The sequence below is a fragment of the Toxotes jaculatrix genome, chromosome 18 (genome assembly GCF_017976425.1).
Source record: "Toxotes jaculatrix isolate fToxJac2 chromosome 18, fToxJac2.pri, whole genome shotgun sequence".
Lineage (NCBI taxonomy): Eukaryota > Metazoa > Chordata > Actinopteri > Toxotidae > Toxotes > Toxotes jaculatrix.
In genome coordinates this window covers 845,569-870,688 of record NC_054411.1, presented here as the reverse complement: position 1 = coordinate 870,688, position 25,120 = coordinate 845,569, and the positions used below count along the sequence as shown (strand labels likewise).

Genomic DNA, 25,120 nt, shown 5'->3' with positions numbered 1-25,120 from the left:
ACCTTTAACTGAACGGAGCGTTTTAGTGCGGCGCTGCAGTTCATCCATGCGGCCACAGGAGGGCAGTGAACAACCATGATTCTCGACAGACCCAGATCAACTGTCCACTCCACCAGTGTCACAACACTCATAATGTCATCCCAACACTTCCGGCCAAATCTTTCAAAATAAAACGAGACAGCAACGTTTCCAGTAAACTGCCCACCTCCACGTATGTGAACAGACGTAAACCAAACCTTCACAGTGTCAGTAGTAACTGCAGGGCTGTTGGGATGCATGACATGGCGCAGGGATGGTAAACCACTGATACACACATTGTTATTCATGTCAGTTCTAACATGACTCTAGATACAGTCACTGAAGCTTCCGAAGACAAACAGTGAAAATCCGTGTGAATGCTCCCGGTGCAGACTGTGGAGCTGGAGACTGTGACTGGTGCATTGCTGGGGCTCTGCTCTGTCAGCAGAAACACAGCAGGACGGGGACAGAAGAACGCGCAGCAAGCTGCCAACAGTTAACGAAGACAATGCAGGAAATGTCCACGTTTCCCTCCAAAATAAGAGCATCTCAGTAACACTTTTTGGATACACAAATGTACATGAAAATGAGATATTCATGAAGTGAGCTTGTGCCCGGTAGGACCATTCTATGTGTGTGTGTGTGTGTATTAACCAGCTGCTCTCAAGTAAAAACCCTGCGGAACCCCACTGGGCTTTTATTTTGAATATTTAGACAATAGCAGCTTTTAACTTCAGCGAGCTTCACCGCAGTGGAAGACGGGAGGAAAGCAGCGCGCACACGCACACACACACACGCACGCACACACGCACACACGCACACACCCCTCCCTTCCCTTCCCTCTTGCAGTGGAACAGGCAGAGCTGCTGCAGCAACACTCCACCACTCCGCAGCATCACACATCTAAATCACACTAAAAAATAAAAGCAAGCGAGAGGCTGCAGAGCTGTTCCACCGTTTTTAAAGGCCTGACAGGAAGTTTAATCCAGAGCCGTGTATCAGATTCTTTCTCAGTGCTGCTGCTCCATCTCACATCACTGGACTGTGCCTCCTGGATCTCCTGCAGAGACAAAATGACCATCACTCTGCAGCTTCATGTGGACTAGGACCAGGTGAGCGCCCAGAGAGCCGCTGCTGTGGTGAGATAACCTCTTTATTTCACATGTTGGGTGTAAAACATGTGCTGCTGCTGCTCCAGCAACTCTGTGGGTGTGTCAGCTTCCTTCAGCTCAGGCTGCATCACACTTCCATCTGGATTTTTCCCTTTCCTTTGTCTGGCTTTGATGCTGATGCATTTGGTGCATTTAGTGTGTGTGTGTGTGTGTGTGTGTGTGTGTGTGTGTGTGTGTGTGTGTGTGTGTGTGTGTGTGTGTGTGTGTGTGTGTGTGTGAGAGAGAGAGAAATGATGTCAGACGTGCTCATGCATCAGTTTGTGTTAATTACATATAAAACATGGTTGGAGTCATGCTGCGAGCTTCAAGCTCTGCTTCCTCACAAGATTTAATTTGTGTTTGTCGCAGAAATACACACAAACAGGAACAGTTGTGTCATATTTGTCGTGCACTCGTTCATGTGTTTTTCTAGAAAAACCTCTGAGAAGCAGATTGTTTTGGATCGCTGCCTGTCGTCATGTTTCCGAGGGGAAACGATGAAACATGATACATGATAAAATGAACCAGACGGCAAATCAGGATTCTTTACGTTGTCAGATGTCGCAAAAATATTCAGTTTACAAAGATATAAAAAACACAACAGCAGCAAATCCTCACCTCTGAGAAGCTTTAACCTTTTCCTTGATGAATGACTAAAATTATTTGTCAGTGATTAAACTTTTTGACAGACCTCCCCTGACTGAAAGAATCAGACGTTTAAATGGTGAAAGTATGAACAGACTTTTGCTTAACTGGTTTACAAAATCCAAAGATTTAAAAGTGGTCATTCAGTTTCTGTCTGAAAAATGATCTAAAACCGAGCAGCTCTAAACGGTTCAGACTTTACATGTAACTGAAACAAACCAGAGCCAGTGTTTTACTGTGGATCGGCGTGTGGAGCTACAGGAACATGGCTGCTCTGTGAAGCCGCGGTGGCAGCTCTGAGAGAGGAGACGCAAACTCGGTGTGTCAGTGTGCGAGTCAGCAGGACGACACACACACTCGTCTCCGCAGGTCCTGGCCCATCTCCTCCAAACATTTCCCTTTTTTATGAGACTAGAATCCACAACCTTCTCCAAGAGCCGGACCCACAAAGCACATTCAGGTCCTGCACATTCACCACTGCTGACGCCAGCTCGCTGACGAGATTAGATTCAGTCAGTCAGTAACTCAGTCAGTCAGTCACTCACTCAGTCAGTCAGTCAGTAACTCAGTAACTCAGTCACTCAGTAACTCAGTAACTCAGTCAGTAACTCAGTCAGTCAGTAACTCAGTCAGTCAGCTGTAGCACACACTGAACAGCATATCACTTGGCTCTGGTTAGAAGCTGCTTTGGTTCTTAACTCTTCAACAAATCACTGTTTGCTCATGACACACAGCTACAGTACAAGTTACAGCCCCATCCACCGGCTGTCAATCAAACACACACGCCCCATCCACCGGCTGTCAATCAAACTGTGGCCCCGTGGCCCCGGGCCAGTTGCCCACTTTGCCCCGTTGATAATTCAGCCTTGAGTCCAGTCAGATTAAAATCTGTCTCCATGTTAAAACGGATTTGAAGAATCGCCTCCTTTCTTGATTCTCCGTCTTATTCTGACACAGTTTTCTGGAAAAGTCTTGAAGCGAGTTGATTTGTACTAAAACACGTTAAACTGTTTTTATTGCTGGAAAAAAATCTGTCACTTGTTTTTAGAAAACTTGATTCAATGAAGAAAAGATGGAGCTCGAGGATCCAGGACGTGATTTATTCTTAAAACAAACTAAGTACATAAATGAGGATGTTTTTTAAATCCATCATGGGACAGAAAACTTTGGGCTTTAACTGAACCTGGAGGTGGAAGACGATGCCCAGCCGTTGTCCAGTGTTTAATAAAAGGTCGGTATCAGCTCAGTACATCAGTGAACTGTTGGTCTAACCTCAGCATGAAATAAACATTATCAAAGTGTGGAGTCATTATGCTGCTGCAGAGCTAAAAACAACAGCCTGTGATGGCTTTAATGCTCGTCTCTTCCTGCTAATTTCCCCCCTGACTCCTGAGTGTTCGACGCTGCTCGATGCAGCCGACGCTGATCCTGCCACGTACCGAAAAAGAACGAAAGCGGCGGCAGGTTAATTGCTGCGGGATTCGGCTGCTTAGACCCCCGCCCCTGTAAGATCCCTCAGCCTTTCATTAACGACCTTTCACCCTTTCTCCTGCTCTGAAGGACAGGAAGCTGAAATATTCCACGTGTTTTGAATTCACCACAGCTCTGATTTAAACCTGAGTGATTCGAGCCATCCACCAAACTAAAGAAAAAACCCTGATTTCTCAGAAACAGACCTGATATAATTCAAACTGGTGATCAGACCATAAACGCAGAGTATGATTTAATTATCCTGGAGACTCCTGTGTTTCTGTGTTAGGAAGGAAAGGAAAGGAAAGGAAGGAAGGAAGGAAAATTGAGAAAAACAAAGTTTGAAGGGGGGATAAAAAAAATCCAGAACCTGCAACTTTCAGCCTGAGAAGATGTGGCAGGGTGGTTTTACAGCCAGCTGGCAGGAGTTCTGCTCATCCCAGATCAATCAGGATCTCTGTGAATGACAAAGACTGTGACACGCTGAGAGAATCAAGTTAATGAGATCAAATATTTTCATCTCACAGTAATGATGCATGAGTCGTGATACCTCAGTGCATCTGAGGTAATGAAGTCATGTCACTGGTCTCACGTGGGCGAGCGTCTGCCCGTGGTGGACCCGTGGTGGCCGTCAGCTGCCTGCACGCATCAGGCTGACGAACCCTGTGATGCTGAAACACAAACAGCCGCAGATGAATTTCACTGTCACAGAACAACCTCCAGTCTGCAGCTGATGATGGTTTGATGGACTTTCTAGTTTAAGAAGTGTGATGTGAGTCTAACTAAACTCCATCAGTGACCGCTGGGACCAAAAACAAGTCCACCTACACCGAAGACCAGGAGCCAGAAACCTCAGCAGCTGGCAGCGAGAGACTGATGAGTCACTGGAATAAATCAAACCCGTATCAGCCCACACAGATGGATCTGGATTAAAAATAATTTGTGCTCGAGGAAACAGAAACTTTCTTCTCGCCCTTTTGCAGAACTGAGATAAATAATTGTGTCCTACGTTTTTGTGATTCATCGTTTTGTGTTTCATAACTTTTGGTGGTTTAGACTAATTATCTTCAGAGAGCAGATAGGCAGTTTGCAAAACAATGTCACAGCATCTCACAGGATGAATGTAGCTGCTCTGACGATCTTCCTCAGCAGATTCTCGCTGAAGTAGATGTTCACACGGAGTCTTCTCTTCCACGTTGGCTTAAAAAACGTCCACTGAGTCGCTGCTGAGGCCCAGTGAGTGAAAATGTCTCGGTCTGAGTCTGTAGCTTGAGTTTGGTTCGGCAGTGGAGACCTGACCGAGTTTCTTTCTGACAGCAAAGCAAATAAAAATGTTTTTTCATCACAGTGCAGCAGTTTGATATCTGGTCTTAAACCTCCTGACTCAGGCTCAGGGTGCTGCCTTTAATAACACTGCAGTTATTAAAAACACAACAGTCTGATTTAATACAACGACCAGTGTTCCCACGTCACTTTGTCTGTGGGATCATTGGTTTTTAAAGATGAATCTCTGTCAATCACATGAATTTACACACAGTGTGTCACATCTGCTGCTTTCAAAAACAATACAGAAATCTGTGACTGACATTTTAACCACTGTCCACAGATGTTTGCTCATCAGGCCGAAGTAAAAACATCTGAAACTTTTTTTAAAGCCTTCAGAGTTTCAGATGGTCTCAGCTCTGGTTTGTTCCACATCACACAACATGAAATGTGTTAACCAGCGAACGTGTGTGTGTCTTCTGTTTGGTAGAACCATAACTTTCCGGCTGTTGACTCTCAGTGGGATCGGCAGTGCTGGCTGCTTCTTCTCAGTTCTGATTCTTGCAGCAGTTTCCTAAAATAACTCTCTTGTTGTTTCGAAGGGAACATAGTTGCCTGAACTGACCAAGCTCAGGTTTAGGGAGTTTTTAAACCTTTATTAAAGCAGATTCACTGAGCTGCTGATACTCTGTATGACTTTCTGACGTCCATCACTGGCAGTTACTGCTGAATAAAATCCAATATTACATAATGATAGCCGAATCAGCAAACAAACTGGTGCAAACAGACTAATGCAAATGAAAGCTGAGATAAACTGTCCTGCTAAACGCTGGACTGTGCTCTCAGCATCAGTCACTGTGTTTTTGCTGTACGTGTCTGTCTGGGACACCTTCCTGTGTCCGTGTGCAGTTTACAGGAAACACTGATGTCTCAATGATCTGATGTCTCTGTGGTCCGTTTCAGAGCGAGTCTCGCTTCAGCTTTTCTTCAACACTTAGCTTTGTCTTCGCCGTCCTACTCCCAGCACCGCGCAGCCGTCCAGCGGCATGGAGGACCCGCAGCAGCCCGAACAGCCAATCAGCGCACAGCCAGATGCCGGAGGAGCCGGCCACACCGCCGTGACCTCTCAACCAGCCAGCGCTGAACAAGAGGCCACCTCCTCAGCAACAGACGCACCTGAGGCCAGACAGACAGAGGAGGGAAAAGCCATGGACCACCTGACCGTGCTCAGTGACAACATGGACACCAGTAACCCACATATCACTGTTGTTCTCTTCCAGCACCCTGACAGATGAGCAGCATGTCACATTATATCACACAGAGTTAAAAGGGTCAAAGGTCGAGTTCCATGACCTCTTTGCTGACTTCTTCTATTCCAGGTAATGGTATCTGTCCGGTGATGGTCGACTCCTCTCCCACAGCGCCCTCTGTGTCGCCCAAGCTGTACGCTAAGCCAGGCGGCCATGCTAACGGTCGGCCTCGTTTGGGCAGCCGGTCCGGCTCGTTGGCGGCGGGCTCGCCCAGGCCCTCGCTCACCCGCCAGCCCAGTGCTATCACAGAGGCCGCTGTGGACGGATCCAAGCCCAGGGACTACCTGATCCTGGCCATCCTGTCCTGCTTCTGCCCGATGTGGCCCATCAACATCGTAGCCCTCACCTTCTCCGTGATGGTACGACTGTGTCAGCTGTACAGAAGGGAAACAGATACCGATGAGACCATGGAGCAGTGAGACTTCCATAAAATTAGAATTAATATTTCAGAAAATCTAACTCTGAAACAGTGAGCCTCAGTCCCTTGTCCTCCGGGTGGAGGAAGCTCTCGGAGTTTATTAGCTGTGTGAACTTATTGTCCAACTGGAGACCAAACTAACTGAACTGCTAAACTTCTGTTGTATTTCACAAATTCCACACCAGCTTTAAACGCACTGGAGTTTTCCTTCTGACCGTGTGTCCGTTTCCTCCTGTGTCCAGTCCCGGAACAGTCTGCAGCAAGGCAACATCGACGGCGCTCGTCGTTTGGGTCGTAACGCCATGATTCTGTCCGTCGTGTCCATCCTGGGAGGGATCGCCATCATCACCGCTGCTATCGCCCTCAACTGGGGACGTGAGTAACTTCAGGGGTTTTAACCGTGAACTTCTCCCACAGGAAGAAAGTTGAACACCGCACTTTTTACAGTGTGGGACTTTTGGAAACTGTATGATGTTTCCATGTTTTATGAAACCTCACAGACTCATCTGCAGTGTCTCAGGAGTGAAAGTAACACAACCCTGTGCTGTTTGGAAAGAATCAGCAGTTTAACTTTTCTGGTTTCACAAACAGCTGCACTCAAACAGGAAGTTCAGGCTTTTACTCAAGAAGTGACCTGATGTTTTCTCCTTTTCTGTCTTTGTTTGTTTGTGTTTAACGAAACTTTGAATATCAGTGACATTCTTTCTTTGTCTCTCCAGTGATTTTAAAATGATGAAATCAGCTGCAACCGTGAGACCGACGCCGCCGCTCCCTCCTGCTCCTCAAGCACTTTCGTTCTCCAGTTCTTTCACCGGATGAAAAACCAATAAAAATCTTTTCCTGTTCTTTGCTGTTGTTTGTTGCTGCACGACGAGCATGGTCTGCCTGACGCTCTACCTCCGACACGATCAACGAACCAACCCACTCCTGCCGCCGACGCCCGATCTGGAAACGGAACAGGGGAAAGGATGCACCGCCAGATGCTGCTTTCATTCTGTGGTAGCAGCTTCTCTCCTCCTCACACTGCTTTCTCTCACTACACTTTCCCTCTGCGATGAACAAGTGCGCCTGTTGTCATGACTCATCTGTCTCTATGGAAATCTCTGAACGAGTCTCCGTGCCACAGGTGTGGTACTGGAGCAGACTGCAGGACGAGCTTCATTTTTTCATACCAAATATCGAGGAACTTGGTGTTAGCTGGACTGATCTGTGGTCTGAGACTGCTGGGGACTGTTTCAGTGTCCACCTGTTCCTGCTGGGGTTATCCTGCACACAGAGACAGAGGTGTCACTGCTCACCTGTGTTCACCTGCGTTCACCACAGTCACAGCGTTGGCTCTGTCCTGCTGTCTTTTAACCAGGACTCTTCTGTTTTATCAAAGGCCAATAAATATAATCCAAACAATTTTAGATCATTTAAAAAAAAAAGAAATTAGCCTCCTTAAACAAACATATGAAGCCAGCCACTGAACAGTCCCGTGTAAAACTCAGACCAGGTAACTCACCGATTGTCTCAAAATGAGAAAAACTGCCCCTAAAAACATAAAAAGTGACACTGCAGAGCGGGTTTACGTTACACACACTCTGAGTGAGATTTTCTTACTTGTGGAATGAAAGTTGTTCCTTGGCTGCAGCTCCCTACGACTCTGTGAGCCTTTTGGCCGAGGATCGGAAACAGTTTGTCTCAGAGAGAGAAGAGTGTGTGAAGCAGATGTGTGCTGAGCACTGAGCTGTGGTTGTGTGGACGCCTAAGTGCTTCTGTGTCCCTCTGCTTCAGACACATTTAATTACCCTCTCTGACCACAGGAGGTGCAGCCTTTCCCACTTAATGGACAGTGATGGGCAGCGAGATCCTGTTCCCTGTGATCTCTATTAATTTGGGTTATTAAGGTTATGTTTCCACCACAGATCTCAATGTGACACAGTGAGAGATTCCATTATGGAAGCTGCTGTGTTTTGGTGGACTCTGCGGCCGTGACGAGCTTTGGACATGTTGGTGATGTTACACCTCTTTCTAAAACTCGGACAGTTCACTGGGTGCAGCTCTGGCTGTGGTGAGACGCTGTTTCAGTTCATTTTCCCCCAGTTCGTTTTCTCAGCTTTCAGAGCCTCAGTGTGACGTTGTGCCAAACACCAGAGTGTGTGCCAGCCTGCACAGAGACAGTGTGTGTGTGTGTGTGTGTGTGTGTTTCAGAGGGAACGTTGAGGAGCGAAGCTGGTGTTATGGAAGTGAATCAGCCCTTCTTCTCCTATACCCTGTGCATGTTTACAATATTTATAACAGAATGCTTTTACATAAGACTGTAGCCTCATTCAGCCAGAGAGCTGAGTGAGAAGCACTTTGTAAATAAACAGTATGAGAAATTGTGATGTTCACCCAGTGAAGACGTCCCTGTCTCTCTGCATTGTGGCGGAGACGTCACTGACCCACACGAACCGTGGGTTTTTTTAGAAAATGTCACGGCTGTGAAGATAAAGTTTGGCTTGACGCAGTGACATGTCTGAGCTCTGCACCAATCAGACAGCGTCTCTGCGTAGAGGTGAGGTCAGGTGAGGTCAGGCTCAGAGGTCGGAGAGGAAGGGAGGGTCCTGTAATCATCGTTCATGTCGCATGAGATGGAGGATAGAGATGGATGGTATCATCAACATACGATGCACAATCAAAATACAGGATGTGTACAACACCATGTGCATTAAAGGCGGGTTACTCACACCGACGATGGTCCATGTTTCTGTGGCTTTCCGTGTCCAGCTGTAACGACGGCGTGAGTGTTGGCATGAACGCTGCTCACAGGTCACCGCCCTCCTGCTCCCGCCTTCTCTCCACCCTTCACTCCACCCACTGATGGACTGTATGTAGCATGCCTGTTTACTAATCACATTATGCAAAAAATGGCCCAAGCTCAGTGTCAGTACCAATGCTAGCTTTCCTGATTTCTGCCATGATCGTGAACCCCAACATGGTTTTGTATGGAATTTGCTTGCGCTGCCTCTGAGAGCCGCCCACAGTGTTTCAGCTGCGCCTCACGTCCTTTTACTTTGATGATTCTGACTGACTGTTAAATACTTTGTGCTGTCATTTGTATTTTTCTCTGTTGTGTTACTACTGGACAGTTTCACTGCTTACATTGTAATTATGATATTAATGTGCAGGGTTTTATAATTATACAGTCGTTCGTCTCTGACTCAACTCAACTCGCACAAGTTCTGTAAATAGAAAAACTCCCACAGCATATATATATATGTGTAAATGTATATATATATATATATATATATATATGCTGTGGGAGTTTTATACACACTCACACACACACAAACACACACATTAAAAAAAAGAAAAGTTTTGAGGAAGATTTTTGGTGATGAGCAGAGAGAAAGAGACGAAGCTCTGACTCTGGTTGTAACGTGGAAAAACTGAAAACCTTCTTGGGGACTTTTCATGTCACAGTTTCCTGTTCCTGCTGTGTAGATGCTGTATTCTGTGAAGCCCGTTTCTTTTCACCTGAAAGAAGAAAAATCTTTTTTGTTGTTTTTGCTGGTTTATCAGTTTCATTTGTTTTGTAAAGGCTCTTTTGACACCTGATTACCTGACCTTTGTATTTTTATATATCTATTCTCATTCTCTGGATCTCTTTTGTATTTACATGATAATGTACTGTTTGTAACGCTCGGTATAACCTGCTTCCTGCTTGCTTTTTTTAAATGCCAAGGTGTGGGGACGCTGTAAGCATGAGTAGACCGTCACCCAACGTCGTTATGTCCTTCTCTAATTACTGATTGCTGTCACCAGACACTGGACTCTCTTTGTGCCTGTGCATGCCTTAAATTGACTGCTTTATGAAGCATACAGAATGAGTATGGGTGTACACAATACATTTATCAAAGACACGTCTGATCTTGACTGATGTTGAGTATTTGATGATGTTTGAAGGGAATAAATCCCAGTGAAAAACTCCTCCTCAGGTCTGCAGGCTCATGAATCACATGCTCACGCTCAAAGTTCAAGCTCCAATGTGACGAACATCGGTTTAAGCTTGTTGAAAACATGACTCAGCGTCTGTGAATAACACTGACTCTTCACATTTAGTTTCCCGCTCACATCTTCGTTTTCTCATTAAAAGTTAGTGAGCAGTAACATACAGTAACTAAGAACATTTTCTCAATGACTGTATTAAAGTACATTTCTGAAGCAGAATTTATTTCCATATATTTGATGACTTTAGTTATTTTGCAGATTCAGATTAAAAATAAAAGACTGTGTGTAGTTAAAGAGTCGCTGCCACAGGCTCCTCAGCCTCTCTGAGGTGTTTCCACGCTCTCTGATCCTTCTGATGTTAGCCCAGAAACAAACCCTCAGGTAAAGGTGAGATCAGTGGAAAGCTGTTCACTAACTCAGTGCTACCAAATCACCTTTAACACCTTTAGAAAATCACTTCTCTCAGCCATAAGGCAAGGCTTTTATTTTCTTAAATGTCTTTAACCTGCATGCTTTTATTTTTCTGGGTTTGTTGTTTTTTTAATGTGACGAGGAAATTCAGAGAGAGAGAAGGAGCGAGAGACACAACGAGGGAGTGGGCTTCATTTCTTACTCCCCATTTCTAGGACGAGAGAGCGGGTTGTCACGGCAACTGTCGGCAAGGGAGTGAGAGGCAGCCGGCGACGCTGGGATGGGATGGGGCAGAGAGGAAGAAAGAAGAGAGGTCTGATTCCTCTCTGTTAATAAAAGATCTCTCTCTCTCTGCTTCATTTGAATTTTAGATCCTTATAAATTATTAAGAGACTTCACCGCTGAGGCTGCAAGAGGGAAGAAAAAGAGGGAGGGGGGGTTTAGGAGATGAAGGGAAGGAAAGAAGGATCTGCAGAGAGGATGGAGAGTGTTAAAGAGAAAGAAAAGAAGCAGGGAAAGGAAAATGGAAATGCTTTTAGGTATTGTGTGTGGGGGTGTGAAAAGTTGAGGTGTAATTGAGATGAATGGAGGCGGTGGTTTCAGGTGGGGGGGGGGCTGCAGGAAAACTGAGACGGAGGAAGAAAAAAAGGAAAACGAACATCAACCAGGCGCAGAGAGAAAAGGCGGAGATGAACATAGATGGAGGCTGGAGGGAGGAGGTGCTGTGTCATAATGCAGCTGAGAGTGGGGAGATGGAGCAGCAGGGGAGGAGGAGGAGCAGAAGGAGGAAGAGGAGGAGGAGACTGTGTATGAGGTGAAGACAATAATAACAGAAAGGAGATAAACGAGTGTAAAAGCTGCAGGAAGGAACAAACGTTTCTGTCAAACTGTCCAAGATGTTTGATTTCACCACATCTGTGTCACACAGAATTAAAAATAGGACGGAGACAGAACATTTAAAGGACACATCCGTGACAGTCAACGTTCTTCTTCTTATTAAACGTGCAGATAAACGAATGATAAAAGTGTATCACAGAAGAGGAGGAGGAAGAGGAGCAGCCAATGGTGGGTGAGGATTAAGAAGAGGAAGAGGTGGAGGAGCAAGAAGAGGAGTGGAATGAGGAAGAGGAGTAAGACAAGGAGGAGAAGGAGGGAGAGGAGTCAGCAGAGGAACAGAAAGACGATGGAAGAAGAGCAGGATGAAGAGCAGGAGGAAGAGCAGGAGCACTGTGAATAAGTGACCACTGTTGTTCAGATTCTTAAAGCTGACTCTGTAAACACCCACTCGCTGCTGAACAGACACACAGGTGACTCATGTTGGACCTGACGTGTCCACAGTCAGAGGACTGAATATTAACCAGGGTCAGAGCCTGTCTGAGAAAGAAGCAGCTTCCCACTGAGCTCACCTTTACCTGAGGGTTTGTTTCTGGGCCAACATCAGGTGGATCAGAGAGCGTGGAAACACCTTCAGTTTGTCATGTTTCGATTTTATTCATCACAGAAGTTTCTGAATAATTTATTTCCAGTGTTTGTGCTGCATTTGAAACTGTGAAAAAATGATTAAAGTTACAGTGAAAACAAACAAACAAATAAACAAAACAAACATACAAAACAAACAAACAGCCTTGTTGTACTGGATGACTGCTGCCCACTCACCTGTCAGTCAGTGTGCAGATAAAGAGGCGGGTCTTACAGGTGAGGTCACATGTCAGACTGCAGGTTAAAGCAGAGTTGGGGGGCGGGTTGGGGTTGGGTCCTGGTCGTGAGTTTGTTTGCGTGTTGCTCCATGGTCCGGACGGTTGGAGGCTTCAGCTGGTGAACCTGCCATTTTCCACTCAGCTCCACCCACCTGCCCAGGTAAAGTTTTATCAGCTGGTGAGTGTGACAAACGGTTTACAGGTGTTTACAGGGTCTGAAAGTTTAAATCTAATTCAGTAAATGCTGCAGAAACCTTTAGTAAGCGATTAATCAACTGATCGGATTCAAACTGTGGGTAACTCGTAAAAAGCCTTGATTCTGGTGAAGCTTTATTTCTCGGGTCCATAACGTCTGACGGATCAGAGGCAGGTAGAATCCAATTTACCTGCTAATCCTGAATGTCCACACAAACACGGTCTCTGAGGGACAGAGGAGACTTTTGTGCTGATTACAGAAGATAAAGAAAAAAATATATGAGAGGAGACAGTTGGAGAGGATTACAGTCAACCTTGAGGGATTTCATTAGCCTCCGCTGACTGAATTATCTAATCGATGAATTGAATTAAGGAGGATCCTCCTCTTCTGCCTGATCTGCATCTGCTTGGCTCCGGTCCCGTCCTCCGTGATGTCCCCTGTGATAACGGCCCGGTCCTAATGACAGGACTTCACCACACACACAAATCTGAAAGAAAAATGGCCCAAAAATGTACACGTTTTTTCACAGTAATAAGAACATAAGAGGAAGCATTTTCCTTCCAAAATAAGAAACACACATCACACACGTCTCTTCGTGGGTTAATCATGAGTTAATCTTCTGCTTTAAGCACATTTGAGACAAATCAGTTGTAGTTTAGATGTTTTCACTCAGCTGTAACTTTCATTTCATTTCACACTGTGTGAAAATACAGTCCAGCACAGTGAACGTCTTAGCTAAACCCAAACTGACACATGACGTGAACACCTGGACAGCAGCTGGAAACAGTGTGTAACCAGTGAAGCCTGAATGGGCTGAAAAATACATGAACCCTGGTGTGACTCTTTAAACAACTATTCACATTTTAACTCTAATGTTGTGTCCTGTCTCATGTCTTACATTAGTTGTGAGGACACTTGTAGACATATTGCATTCCTGAAGTGTGTAAGCTCCATCTAGTGGAGATGTCCAGGTCTGATGTCCTGAGCAGAGTGTTTTAAAGGAGAAACGTCTCTGTAGGTAACGTTGTTTGGACAGTAGAGCTGGTAGGTCTCCTCCTGTCCACGTGTCAGACTCACCTGTCTGAGACGAACCTGTGAAGCTGTGACGTGCGAAGGTTCGTACGATCGCTGTTGTGATCATAGACTGTATAAGACATGGACGTAGCACCCGTGACGTCATCCGCTGGTTTCGGGAGTCGGTTTTGTGATTAAACCATGGTCATCTGATCTGCGCCATCTTGGATTTTAGTGGGAGTGTACGGTTACTCTACGGGTCAGCCGGCCGAGAACCCGTCCACTTAGCTCGGAGCAATATTTAATATTTACCGGCTCTCACCGCTGCTTCCATCCACTATCCACTTACAGTTACAGCAGCACACAAACAACAGCAGCCGCTGACTGACGGAGCTGCTCTGTCCATGCAATGTCGGACTTTTTAAACAGAAAAATGAGACCAAATAAAATTGTAGCCTAGTATTCCCACAATAAACGGACTCTGAGAGCACGGAACACACCGCAGCAGCGTTCCTAACATTAGCTGCTCCGGTCCTCTATCTGTATCAGCAGCGACCAGAAATCGGCAATTAAGTCGTAAGCTAGCGGCTAAATATGCTAATACATGCTAATTAGCGCAAACATCCAGGTAAAATAGTGAGAAATTTACTTACCGAAAAAACTGTAACACAGACTCCTTCGACGGTCGGTTAGTACAGTCTACACTACAACAAGTCATACTGTCACAGAAACCTATCCGAACATTAGCAAACAAACACGGACACTGCTGCCCCTGTCTGCCGCTGGAGGCAGCCGGAGACCTCTGGATGTAGCCGCCTAGCCCAGCCGATGCTTTAGCAAAGAGCTAACTGCCAGTGCCTGTCTGTGGGGCTGTCTCTCAACGTAACTACGCCCGTGACCACGTGATGTAGGAAGTTAACGTTCACTTACTGGAATTTTCTGGAGCTTCCACCTGCATCTCATGATCTTCCTCCATACGTGGAGCAGGCTCAGTCGTCATCATGCTGAGGTGAGAGTGTGAGGACAGGTGAAGGGTGATGGTAACTTCTGTCTCTAATGAAGACAAGTGTTCAACATGAAATAAGTGCATTCCTCTTTAATTCTACATGGACACAACAACATTTGTGCATTTATGTATTTTGTGTTTCTGTTTTTGTTGATTGTGCAGATTGTTACCTGACACCTGTTCAGTGGAGTCGCACCTGTGCCTCCTGCCCCCTGCCTCCTGATTTCACTCTGCTCCTTTAAACAGACGGTTATTGCAGCTTTTTTTTTCCAGTTTCAGCAGGTTAGTCTCAACATGTTTTTCATTCCGTTTCTGTTCCTGTGAACGTGTGTGTGAAAACCACCGTCGTTCAGAAACCACAGCAGAGACAAAGGACACGTGGACAGCAGCAGCACTTTAATGGCTCCTGTACAAACAACAGCATTTTAAGGCAAAGGCAAAGGAAGGCATCAGACTACATCTTTATCTTCAACCCACAGACACAGAAAAGTTTCATGTCGACTGTGTAAACATCAGGATTAAATGCAGTGCAAAGCAGAAACAGAATTCTTTGGCTGGCAGGTTACATCACTGAAACTTAGTTTGTAGGCACAGATTGTTGGACTGAGACAACGTCTGTCCAAAAGTAAACCTCAGAATCTGGTTTCACGTGTGATCACACCTGACAGACATGTGGGTGTGGTTACAGGTGAGGTCAGTTTCTTTGACTGAATTCATCACAGTGCTGAGTGAAACAGAGACGTGAGGAGGAAGAAGGAATCTCATTCACGTTCTGATGGTCAGTTTAATGTGACTGAGCTGGAGCAGTAATCAGAGCTGTCTTTAATGTTTACGTCTGACAGGACGAACTTTGGAGCCGTTAATACGTTACACATGATCCTGATCCTGATTCTGATCCTGATCCTGATCCTGATTCTGATCCTGATTCACATCACTGCAGAGATGTAAAACCTATGCAGTGATCTAAATGTCACAGGTGCTGCATGTGTCAGATTCCAGCTTTACTTTTGGACACTGTCCTCTCTGATTCCACTTCACCCTCTTCCTCACTGTCCCTGTCCCTGTCCCGGCAGCGCCCCCAGCAGGCCGTTGGCTGTGGTGAAGAGGTTGATGGGCGACGATCCGTCGGTGATGAGGGTGGACTTCAGTCCCAGAGACTGGAGCAACTTGACCTGGAGGACGAGAAACGTCAGTGGGGTAAATCACGGTTGCTTCCTCTGCTGTTCATGTCAAATCAGTGATGAATAGATAGAGCAGATGTATCAGATGAATAAGGTGCAGCCTTAAACAGAAGCATCGATGCTCCATGATCAGCTTCAGCTGCAAACATCAGTCAGTCGATCGAGTCAGTCAGCTGATTACTAGACAGAAAATTTCCAGCTTCTTAAATGTGAAATTTGATGCTTTTCTTTGTCTTATGTGACAGCAACATCCCATCTGTATTTTTAAATAAAGTTATTTTGGCGTCTTCCTCGGTGGCGGCCGTACAGTACCTGCAGCTCGGGCCCGGCTCTGGCCATCTCCTTCAGCGTGTCGCTGCCCAGACTCTCCACCAGCTGACTGAACCTCTGACTCTCGATCTGAGCCAGACGCTGCTGCTTCTCCACCTCCAGACGGTCCATCTCCTTCTTGTAGCTCAGCTCCTGCTCACGAGCCTTCGCCAGACGCTGTAGCTCCGCCTCCTGCGCGCACACACACGCACGCACGCACACACACACACACACACACACAGCTTCATGTGGTTGGGTTACGTCAGAGATGAGGCAGGAAGAGCAGAGAGTTTGTTAGATTCAAACTCTCGTTAAGATTAAATACTGGATTTATTACATTTAATGTTTGATGCCGCACAGACTCTGTGCTGCATGTTGTTGCTTATGTCTACAAAGTTAACGAATGTCTGAAGTGACTTGTGAGCTGTAATTTGAAAGAAGACACAGAGACAGGACGTGAGGACGTACCGCCTCGATCCTCTGAGCCTCCGCCTTCAGTTTGGCCTCACTGACGGCCGCCTCTCCCTGGATACGAGCCGCCTCCGCCCGAGACTGAGCCTCAGCCTTTGCAGCTCCGGTACTCTCCACCGCAGCACTGAATCACACACACACACACACACACACACACACAGTTAAGTCTGCATTCAGTTCTCTTCTGTGTTTCAGTGTGTGTGGAGTCTCTGGGTCATGTGATAGGAAATCTCTCCTGTTCTTTAAGATTCAGCTGTGGGACAGAGGCCCATGTCCTCGGCTCAGCGGTCTACAGATGATGACATGATTGTGCTGCAGGTCACGTCCGTCTCCGTACAGTGATGATGCACCTGTATGGACACTGACCAGTGACTGGCTCTGATCATTAATCAGCCAGAATGTGGACAGAGACGGATTAAACACCAGCGACCTTTCCCACGGATGTGTGTGTGTGTGTTGTTTTAACATTTCAAAGGAATCTGAACTCCTCCTTTAACACCTCCTGCCACTTTACCAGTAAAACCAGTTAAGCAGGGAGTCACCTGAGAGCCTCCAGCTCCAGCAGCTCCTTCCTGGCTCTTTCAGCCTCGGCTTGGTCGATGATCCTCTGCCTCTCCAGCTTCCCCCGGGCCTCCTGCTCCAGACGCTCGGCCTCGTGCCTGCACACAGAGAGGACGTCACCAAACTGGGAATATCTGTACGAACACACTCACTCTGCATTTTAACCCACGTTACTTACTGAAAACAAGTTACTTATTTCACCACTGAATTATTAAAACTGATAATTGAAATGTTTGGTCCATGTTCAGCTATGAAAACTGAAACTCTACACTGTGTGTGTGTGTGTTCTTCACACCGTGCAGCAGCCTCCTGGGAGTTGGTGGTGATCTCGATGGCGAGCTGGACGCTCTTCTGCAGGGCGTCTCGTGTCCTCTGGTCCACGGGCTCTACAGACTGGATGTCCACGCTGCTGATCACCAGGTTGTTCTGGCTGAAGCGAAGAGTGGGACGAACCACCAGCTTCTCATCGAAGCCAAACACGGCCGAGCAGATGATCCGGTTCGAGTTCTGCAGACGAAAAGAAGAAGAGAAGATGATGACAAGGGTCGAAATCCTGTCGCTTTTCAACGATTTCACATCAATAAGTTTCATTTATAACCAGAGTGAAACAGGACGCTGTTTACAAAGAGGAGCGTCAGTGAAGTGAAGGCTGATCCGATACAAACCTTGTGGAAATCATCAAACTGCACGGAGGCAACGGCTCCTCGGACTCGGGAGGCGATGGCTTTACAGGCGTCTCCCACAAAGTCAGGGACGGAAAACAGAGCAGCTGCATCAGCAGGGTCTGCAGGAGACTTGATATCAAAGTGCCTGAAGAGACGGACACAGGACAGGGACAGAAATGACATTCACTTTCTCTGCATTTAAAAAACTCATTCATTCGTTCTCCACAAACACAAACGCACCCTCACAGTGAGAACGTCAAACTAAATGAAAACTGCTTCTGCAAACATGCGCCTCATCAAACACGAGCCAGCACACAGCTACACCCTGCGGTTACCAGTTGTAGGACAGCTGCAGCTGCAGGCGGGCGTGGTCGGCCGTCTCGATGGTGATGATGTCGGTGAAGAAGTCCGGTCCCAGCAGGAGGCAGATGGCCTTGATGACATTGGCCTCCTTTGGTTTGTCTCCGGACAGCGACAGCACGGTGAACTGCTCGTCAGGTCCCAGCATCACCATCTCAGGACCAAACACCACCCTGAAGACAAGACCACGTCACCACCACCATGTCAGCTGGTAAATTTAACATCCAAATCCCTGCACCAGGTCCGGAGGCCTGAGCTTCACCTGGCTTTCTTCTCTCTGTAGTCATACACCTGGACGGCAGCATTGTGGGGAACCCTGTAGGAGACGACCCGGGTCCTGTCCCGGGGCTGGCCGTCTCTGATTGCAATCCGTTCCGAGCGGTCGGCCAGCGGGTCGATGGAAGAAGCCAGCAGGGCTTCCACCTTAGAAGGAAGCTCCTTCTGCCACAGCTCCTCATCCTGAGTCAGCATGTAGGTGTGACCAATCACCGCACGCACCTGAGAGGGAGGAGGACGCACTGACGTCAGGAAGTTACAGCGACACGGAGACAAAGCGAGGCTCTAACACCGATGCTAACGCCTCTGTGTTTGACAGCAGCTTCTTTTAAGAACACACCAAACAGGAAGGACCTCTCGTACCTTTCCGGTTTTGATGTCCCGGACGTAGATTCCTTCGTTCTCGTCCAGCGGGATGGCCTGTCGCCTCAGCACCACCTCCACAGTAGCGGGAGGGACGTACTCGATGGGGCCCCGCAACATCCAGCGGTCTCCGGGGCGACGCTGGACGCCGCTCCTCCGAGAGCGCTTAGCCCTCTCCTGCATCAGCTCCTCCTCCTCGGCCTCCTCTTCCTCCTCATGCTGGCAGAGAGAACGGCGGAGAGAGAGGAGGACGGAGAGAAGGGTTAACATGGCGATGCACTGGAGCGGTGGAGGAGGTGGAGGATGAGGAGAAGGAGGAGGAGGAGGAGGAGGGACAGGAGAGATGCACTGAGGGCCAAACAAAACCCAGAATGTGAAAGAAAAGATTTGAAACGGAGCAGTGGATGGTGTCAGGAGAGGACGGGTTTGATTCAAAAGAAAGAAGAGAGAGAAGGAGAAGAAGAGAGGAGGGTATAATGGGTTAGCCTGGAGGGGAGATGGTGCAGTGAAGGACAAAATCACCTCCGTCACATAGTTCAGGTAAAAACCAATCACAGTTCAGCTCTATCTCTCTGACCTCTGACCCCACCCAGCCATCCTGGGCCTGCTGTTTCCTGGGAATTCCTCTCAGCAGTATCCACGCCTTTTTCCTAGAAATACCTGTGATAACCTCCAGGTGTGACAGAGCACGTCTGACTACACCCAGCCACGGCACTCAGTGAGGCAGGGTGTGGACAGAGACACACCTCTGACATCTGACTTACCGGGCTTTAAAGATCTGCACACACCTCTGACAAACAGAGCAGGACTGAGTGGGAGCAAAGTCACGTTGGCTCCTCTGAGAGGTGAGGCAGTGCACTGCTCGTACCCAGAGTCCAGGCCAGCTCCTCCTGTTCCAGCCTCCTCACACCGGCTCCCTGAATGTTCTTCACAGCCTCTCCCTCTCTTTATTTATTTATATCTATATTTATGACGTCCTGGGCCTGAGGACACAGTCTGCTGTCTGTAGAAGTCCACTCTGAGATCCTCGGGCAAAGATCTGTTATTTCTTCCACCATTAAAACCAGAGAGTTTATGCTGTTACCACGGTAACCACAGGCTTCAGGTCACCAGATCAGCCGGGACTGAAACATGCTCTGATTTTCCTCCTCACCTCCTCGGTGTCGTTGAACGCCTCCACAGCTCTCAGCACCAGACCCTCCTCCTCCGACAGCACGTACACGTCCTGGATGCCGTGTTCAAGGCACTCCCCCGGCCGCAGGAAAAATGAGCACTCACCCTGACAGAGACAAAGGAGAAATCCAAAAGGCAAAGGAGTCAGCAGGTCTCAGGGAAAAGGCAGATACAGCAAATACTGGAGAACAGGGTGAGACTGCGAGCAACACACTGGAGAGACTGGATCACACATCTCCCAGTGTGGTAAACCCAGACGACGGAGCTTCAAATAGAATCATAAAAAGAAAAGGTACAGAACACTCCATCTTAAAATTATGCACAAACTGGAATTTGTCTTTTAAGCCAGTAGGTTAGGAACTGCTCGGCTTTTATGGGTTAGTGAAGTGTGTTCAGCTTCAGGAGAGAAAACATTTGGAAAATTCAGATTTGGTCCAGGAAAGTAAAAACAGTTTATGGGGAGTTAAAATGGAGAACGATATTCAGAAACCTCGTCCATGGATCCAGAAGAAAACCGAGGTGAAAATTCACACCATGGTTCTCCTCACCTTCACCACCCTCTTCTGACCCAGCTGAGGTTTCCCGTTGGGTCCGACCGGATCCAGGATCACGCAGTACTGCCTGCTGCTCAGAGTGGTCACATCCACCACCCCCACCACCTCCTCCGCCACAGAGGGGATGTGAGCCTCCCTGTCGGCCATGGTGACCAGCCACTCCTCCCCCGTGTGCCGGTCTCGCCCGCCGGCGTCTTTAAAGGGCCGCAGAGCGCGGACGTGAAGCGCTTTCTGGTGAGACACAAACATTTCACAGGACAGAGCACGTGATGAGGACAGGCTGTAGTAATGACCAGGATCTGATGTGTCCACACACAGACACACAGCCAGGGTCTCGACCTGGACACTGGTCTGCAGGTAAAAGCAGGTCTGAAGGTACAAGCTGCTGATTTGCCTCCGCTCGCAAAGATTTTTTGGATTTGCATTGTAGCTCTGAGCCTCAGCAGGTTTCTCTGTCTGTCTCTGTCTGTCTCTGTCTGTCTGTCTGTCTGTCTGTCTCTGTCTGTCTGTCTGTCTCTGTCTGTCTGTCTCTGTCTGTCTGTCTGTCTGTCTCTGTCTGTCTGTCTGTCTCTGTCTGTCTGTCTGTCTGTCTGTCTCTGTCTCTGTCTGTCTCACCTTGTCAGTCAGGATGAAAGCATTCACGATGTCAATGACTTCTTCATGAGCACCTGGAAGGTACGCTCCCACCTTACTGACCAGCCACTCCTCACCTGAAACCACACACACACACACACACACACACACACACGAGCAGACAACCTGAATGAGTGCGACCTGGATCCTCAGAATACATGTAAAACATTTATGTGTCAGGAAGTTTTTCAACAGGCCTCAAGGGCACAACCACAACAGATCGTTATTAGTAGTAGTAGTAGTGTGTGTGTGTGTGTGTGTGTGTGTGTTTGTGTGTGAGTGTGTGTGTGTGTGTGTGTGTGTGTGGGTGTGTTACCTGTGACCCTGTGGACTCCTCCTCTGTCCACTCCCTCCTTGCGAGCTCTCAGTCTGATGGCCTGGTTCTCTCTGATCACCGTGGCCTTGATGGTCTCCAGCACGGCCACCTCCTTCCTCGGGATGTATGTCCCTGACGTGAGCACACGTCTCACATTTACCATGATTTACCATATAACACATGCAGCTCACCCCACGCTCTTACTCATGAAGGTATGATACTAAGTTTGTGTTGCACAAATTCCAGTGACAACTTTTGGACCTGAGCTCCTGAAACACAGCGGTTTAGTTTCCTGCTGCAGGAAAACTCTGATCGCTGCAGTTTGACTGGCGATGAGAGCGGCTCACAAGTCTCACAGCGACTTCAACATTTAAGGATAAACCTCCTGAGATGTGTCATGTTGTTTTAGAGCTGGACACAAAACTCAGACACAAACACACACACATGAGCAGAGAATACAGAACAATAGATTTTATATGAAGACAAAGAGAAAATGCAAATTGTACATATCTGCACAGCACAGCAGCTGCTCTGGATCTTTGAAGAGCTAATTTGAGCAAACATTTCATGTTCCTGATCGTTTGATTTGAACTCTGCTTGTTCTGATAATTCCGTACCTGGTCCCTCAAACAGCCACTCGTCTCCGGCCACTCTCTTCTCTCCTGCCTCCCCCTCAAAGTCCAGCAGAGCCTGAAGACGCAGGGCGGTGTCCGGATACACGATCTGCAGCGGGGTCACGTCCTGGAGACAAAGACCACATGTTTATTATGTTTCATGAATCTAAATTTAAAAAGGAAAACAAACGGATCAAACAGCTAATGTCAGAATGTCCCTGAGCTGTGATGCTTCAGGACCGACCCGGGTTCATACACACCTGCTGGATCTCCTCTCCGGGGTACAGGGGGAACGGGTCCTGGGTCAGACGGATCTCCAGGTCAGCGTGACGGAGCTTGGCCTGACCTGATTGGTCAAAGAGGACCTGCCCGTTATCATCGCGGGACACAGGGTTGAGGACCACGCAGTAGTGACGAGGCGGCACAATGATCATACGAACCGGTGCAAAGAGCACTCTGGGAAAAAAACCAGGAGAGAATCTGACATCACACACTGACAGCGTGACGTCTGGGAAGCTGTTCACTTTAACTGAACTGTGAATCAGTTTTTACTGCGGCTGAAAGGAGACAGAATCTTTTCAACACAAAGACGGGTGTGTTGTGCGTCTGTGACTGTTGTCTCAGAGACAACACACTGATCAAACACCCTTCACTCACTGTGACACAAACACAATGAGACAAAGATCTGATCAGTCGTTTTCTGTCACTGAAGAACGAGAGTTTCCCTCAGACAAACACAAGTAATCAGCAGCTTCACTGCACTCGGTATTTCTGGGATCAGTTCACGTCATCGGTTTGTGTGTCTGTTGTGCTGTAGTCATGGAACTGCTGTGCTCAGACCCACACCACCAGCATGACTGAACACAACGTGAAAAAAACAAACCACACAACATGAAATTGTTCCAGGTGTTGCCTGTATGTATACACACACTGTCCATGAATGGGCAGAGGACAGTGTCTGTGTCCTGGGTGGAGACAGCTGAGATCTGAGGACACGGATCTGTGTTTCCCGTCTGACGAGCTGGGATTTAGATTTTTACCCTGAAGAGAAAACAGGAGTGTGAGACCCTGAGGGTTCCTGCTGCCATCGACTCTCTCTGACCTTTCGTTGTCCTGGCGGATGTAGGTGAGCGGTCCGATCTCCACCCGGGCGATGTTGGTGTTCTGGTCCAGTACATGGATGTAGTGATGAGGAGGGATCCGGATGATTGACGTCTCCACCAGCCCCTCAAACTCCGGCCCGCGGTTTCCTCCTTTCTTCGACATGGTCTGAACTAAATCTGCAGAGAGGACAGACAGGACAGAGAGGACAGAGGGGACAGAGGGGACAGGCTCTGTTAATCATTGTGTGTGAATCCAAACGTGATGTAAAACAACTGTTTAACAAAACGTGAAATAATATCAACGTTTATATGAATCCAAATCAAATTTAACAGACAAAGACAATGGAGCTGATCTGTCACCAGTCTGTCCACTGAACTTAAAATGAAAATGATCTGTGAGATCATCCGTACGGCTGAGACGTCACGATACGTCACGATACGTCACGATACGTCATGACTCAAAAAACACTGAGGACAAAAGTTTTATCAGAGTGAAGACATGAGGCTCAAAGTTCAAGCACGACTCCGAGAAACTGCTGCAGGACTAAAGAGCACAAGAAGAAGAAAGACGCTGACACACCCGGAAAGACACACACACACACCTTCTACACAAAGACACACACACACCTTCTACACAAAGACATCACACACACCTTCTACACAAAGACACACACACACCTTCTACACAAAGACATCACACACACCTTCTACACAAAGACACACAGTACAAAGTCTACGAGATGATGAATTTATCATCCACTGTGAGGAAACAGCCTCTGTGTGTGAATGATAAGTTACATGGGATTAAAGACCTGGGATGAGAACGTGTCTCTGAGACACTCAGCCGTGGGACGGTCCCAGGCTGGTACCTGACACTCAGCTGCTTCTTTTCCCGGAGTCAGACTGGGTTTCCCAGCAGGACTGTCAACAGCAAGGACCGATTCCCCCTGAGACACAGAGTCACACCCACACCACAGAGCGCACTTTATACCAGTTTAATGAAGTGGTCAGGCCCGCGCCGCAGGCCTGACAGCCGGGGTAACAGCTTGGCTAAAGGAGCCAACTTCCTGGACAGCATCTCCCATTACAGCGGGATTTGATCTAAACTTCCTTGTTAGGCCCTGGACACACCTGAGGACACATGAAGCTGTGCTGGGGCGTGTTTAGATCAACCTGGCTCCAAATCAGGTTTAACTGCCTCCTTTTAAACCGCTCCATTCCGCTGTCTGACGCTAGCTTAACATTACAGGGCGACAGTTGTTAAAAGCTGAGATACTGTTAAATAAAGAGCTTCTCGGCGTGTCAGATTAAAGCCGTTTTGAAGTTTGGGTCTGATCAATGCGGACAACAACTTGAGTTGCATTTTATCAACCGCGAGTCTTTGGAAACAAACAAGGAAATTTAAAATATAAAGATTCCAGAGCGGAGTTCTGCAACGTTCGCTCCGGGGCTCTTACCTCGTCCCTGGGAGACTGCGGCGGTGGGCGGGGATCAGGCGGCTCGGTCTGCGCTCTCACGGGTCCTCACTCTGATCGGACTGCGGCATGAAGTCCGCTGCGCTGACTGTGAGCGGAGCCGCTGCCGTCACCGCGGAAGCAGCAGCAGGCACGTCACGTCACGTCACGACACGTCACTCACTCACGTGGTTTACCGCTGCGTCAGCAGCAGGAGGCCGGTGAGCTGCTCACCGAGGTACAGAACATGAACCAGGCACATTCGTTTGAAAGCTACAGACTTTCTCCTGCTGCCGTCTGACTTCGCCTCTGTGCGTTACCTGTGAACCCAGGTGTCTGAACCTGTGACAGGAGGACACTGTCCCCGCGTTCTTATCCTGTGGGAACAGGTGAGATCACCTGTTCGCTTTGCTGCAGGACCAGTTGGAAGTTTCCTATGAATACACATCCTACCTGAGCAGGTGTAAACATCCCAGAGAAACTTTAGAATAATGCATCATATGTGTGTTCGGA

The 25,120-nt window shown here is 47.7% G+C and overlaps 2 protein-coding genes across 4 annotated transcripts; one reads left to right on the top strand and one right to left on the bottom strand.

The window, feature by feature from the left end:
* The first annotated feature begins 1,085 nt into the window (after positions 1-1,085).
* LOC121198366 (proline-rich transmembrane protein 2) lies at positions 1,086-9,469 on the top strand. The gene is made up of 5 exons (XM_041062429.1): positions 1,086-1,130; positions 5,511-5,795; positions 5,927-6,216; positions 6,518-6,650; positions 6,995-9,469. The coding sequence occupies exons 2-5, from the start codon at positions 5,594-5,596 to the stop codon at positions 7,006-7,008; spliced, it is 639 nt and encodes a 212-aa protein (XP_040918363.1). The 5' UTR covers positions 1,086-1,130; positions 5,511-5,593; the 3' UTR covers positions 7,009-9,469.
* Positions 9,470-14,956: 5,487 nt separating this feature from the next.
* On the bottom strand, positions 14,957-24,767 carry LOC121198345 (major vault protein). 3 transcript variants are annotated; one of them, XM_041062398.1, is made up of 17 exons: positions 24,611-24,767; positions 23,153-23,330; positions 22,311-22,506; positions 22,054-22,177; positions 21,437-21,568; positions 21,103-21,197; positions 20,482-20,718; positions 19,914-20,039; positions 18,761-18,979; positions 18,384-18,619; positions 18,097-18,294; positions 17,762-17,906; positions 17,392-17,603; positions 17,078-17,194; positions 16,533-16,659; positions 16,068-16,256; positions 14,957-15,746 (listed from the first exon to the last, which is right to left on the bottom strand). In XM_041062398.1, the coding sequence occupies exons 2-17, from the start codon at positions 23,314-23,316 to the stop codon at positions 15,621-15,623; spliced, it is 2,643 nt and encodes an 880-aa protein (XP_040918332.1). In that variant the 5' UTR covers positions 23,317-23,330; positions 24,611-24,767; the 3' UTR covers positions 14,957-15,620. The 3 variants fall into 3 exon arrangements, with proteins under 3 accessions (XP_040918332.1, XP_040918333.1, XP_040918334.1); XM_041062399.1 differs by having other exon boundaries at positions 23,153-23,333; positions 24,611-24,727; XM_041062400.1 differs by lacking the exon at positions 24,611-24,767 and adding an exon at positions 23,966-23,984.
* Positions 24,768-25,120: the final 353 nt, after the last annotated feature.

What these genes read in the sequence shown, in the direction of transcription:
- LOC121198366 (XM_041062429.1), top strand. Translation starts at nt 5,594, where the DNA reads ATGGAGGACCCGCAGCAGCCCGAACAGCCAATCAGCGCACAGCCAGAT. An exon ending in CAGTGACAACATGGACACCA is followed by an intron (nt 5,796 to 5,926) that starts GTAACCCACATA and finishes CTTCTATTCCAG; the next exon opens with GTAATGGTATCTGTCCGGTG. An exon ending in CCCTCACCTTCTCCGTGATG is followed by an intron (nt 6,217 to 6,517) that starts GTACGACTGTGT and finishes TCCTGTGTCCAG; the next exon opens with TCCCGGAACAGTCTGCAGCA.
- LOC121198345 (XM_041062398.1), bottom strand. Translation starts at nt 23,316, where the DNA reads ATGTCGAAGAAAGGAGGAAACCGCGGGCCGGAGTTTGAGGGGCTGGTG. An exon ending in CGTTCAACGACACCGAGGAG is followed by an intron (nt 18,980 to 19,913) that starts GTGAGGAGGAAA and finishes TCTCTCTGCCAG; the next exon opens with CATGAGGAGGAAGAGGAGGC. An exon ending in TACAGAGAGAAGAAAGCCAG is followed by an intron (nt 18,295 to 18,383) that starts GTGAAGCTCAGG and finishes TCTTGTCTTCAG; the next exon opens with GGTGGTGTTTGGTCCTGAGA.